The following is a 1,979-nucleotide window of genomic DNA, read 5'->3' as shown; positions in this document are numbered from 1 at the left end:
TTTTCTGTTCTTGGCATAAATCTTAATTATTTCCAGTGGAACCAAAACCTCCTGAACCCCTTTCAGTGTCATCTAAAACTTGAACTTCCTCTATTTCTGGGTAAAATATCCGTTCACAAATGAGCTGGGCAATTCGATCACCCTTTTTGACTTCAAACTTTTCTTTGCCAAAATTAAACAGTACAACACCAACATTTCCTCTATAATCTTCATCTACGACACCAGCTCCTACATCTATGAAGTGTTTTGCAGCCAAGCCAGAACGTGGAGCTACTCTCCCATAGCACCCAGAAGGAATGTCTGTTTTCACAGGGGCTTTCTCCATAGGTGGTACTGTGTAATCATAAGCACTGTACAGGTCATAGCCCGTGGCGCGCTCAGACCCCTTGGTCGGAGTGGTGGCGTGCTCTGAAAGCCAGGCAAAGCGGAGCCGCATGCCGCCCTCCTCCGCAGGCCGGGCCCATTTACTGGGGGAGATGACTTGTGTCTCTTGAGAGCAGGGCATGGCAGGGCAGAATGTCTTAATTATGTTTTATCATATACATTTGTTTGTGTCTTTTTTAAGATTCCACATATAAGTGATAACAGAGTATTTGTCTTTCTCTGTCTGACATTTCATTGAGTGTAATACTCCCTAGGTCTATCCACACTGTTGCAAACGGCAGAATTTCATTCTTTATATGGCTGAGTAATATTCCATTATACACACACACACACACACACCACATCTTCTTTATCTGTTCATCTGTTGATAGACACTTGGGTTGCTTCCATGTCTTGGCTATTATGAATATTGCTGCTATGAACATTGGGGTGCATGTATCTTTTCAAGTTAGTGTTTTCATTTTCATGGATATGTACCCATGAGTGGAATTGCTGGATCACATGGTAGTTATTTTTAGTTCTTTGAGGAACCCCCATACTGTTTTCCATAGTGGCTGCACCAATTTACCAAATCCAGCTTATGTTTTAAAATAGCTCTTAACTCTCCCAACAACCCCAGGAGGTAGGCAGGGTTTATTTTGATCCTCATTTTTATGCAGGAAGAAACTCAGGTCCCAAATGAGATTATGAGATTTAACTGAGGTCACATCACATGTAAATGTCCGCTGCAGCGTTGGGTCTGAGCCCAGAGCCCGTGCTCCCTACCACTTCCCCACGCAGTGAGGAAGGTCAACAGCTCTCTGGCCCCATTAACAACCAACGCTTCCCTTTTCTGTGTTGTCTTCCTGCTACACAGAGAGAAGCTTGAGGACTGACTGGGACACTGGCTCAGGGGGCTCTGGGTCCTTGTCACGTGGCACCGTGAGTGGGGCAGTCAGTGCTGACTGAATGTTTATGGAAGAAGGAGAGATCTTTAAAGGATGGGTATCTGTGTGAAGATACATGTAGCTTTCCAGGCCGTGTGCAGGGTCCTCAGTGTTACCTCATCCTGTCCTCACTGGGACCCTCCAAGGGAGGTACTGTTATCACCCCCACTTTACAGATGAGAAACCCGAAGCTCAGGGAAGGGAAGTCATCCGCCCCACAGTCGACTCCAGAGCCTGTGTCTGTAGTTCCTGCTTCTGTCATATTCACAAATTTCATATTTGTGGGACCGAGACTTCCTCTCTTGTCAGCCTCCTTTTCATGCCACCAGCATGCGTTTCAGCTCCTGGTCAATCTGACAAATGCTGATTGGGCTTCTAAGGAGATGAGAGTAGAGGGCTGAGAACTGGGGATCAAAGGCTGACCCCCAACCTTGCTGAGCTCCCAGGCTGGGAGAAGTGAAGGATACTCAGAAGAATGGGACCAGGAGATCATTTTCTGCACTTCCCCTCAGAGCAGTGTGCTGCTAAGTGTTCACCAAACCATCCCCAGAAAAGGAGTCCTGATTTGTAGGCTTTTCCAATTTCCATGTGTCAAGTTAACTGTTGTAGGGACTGACTGTTTGTGTGCGCCCCTCACCCCAAATCCATATGTTGAAGCCCTAACCCCCA

General features: G+C 46.5%; 1 protein-coding gene across 1 annotated transcript; it reads right to left on the bottom strand.

Moving 5' to 3' along the window:
- LOC137750020 (deoxyuridine 5'-triphosphate nucleotidohydrolase, mitochondrial-like) lies at nt 1–505 on the bottom strand. Its single transcript, XM_068524318.1, has one exon. It carries the CDS (start codon nt 503–505, stop codon nt 23–25), a length of 483 nt encoding a protein of 160 aa, XP_068380419.1. The 3' UTR covers nt 1–22.
- Nucleotides 506–1,979: the final 1,474 nt, after the last annotated feature.

Source organism: Eschrichtius robustus, chromosome 16 (assembly GCF_028021215.1).
Source record: "Eschrichtius robustus isolate mEscRob2 chromosome 16, mEscRob2.pri, whole genome shotgun sequence".
NCBI lineage: Eukaryota > Metazoa > Chordata > Mammalia > Artiodactyla > Eschrichtiidae > Eschrichtius > Eschrichtius robustus.
This window is presented reverse-complemented; position numbering and strand designations above follow the sequence as displayed.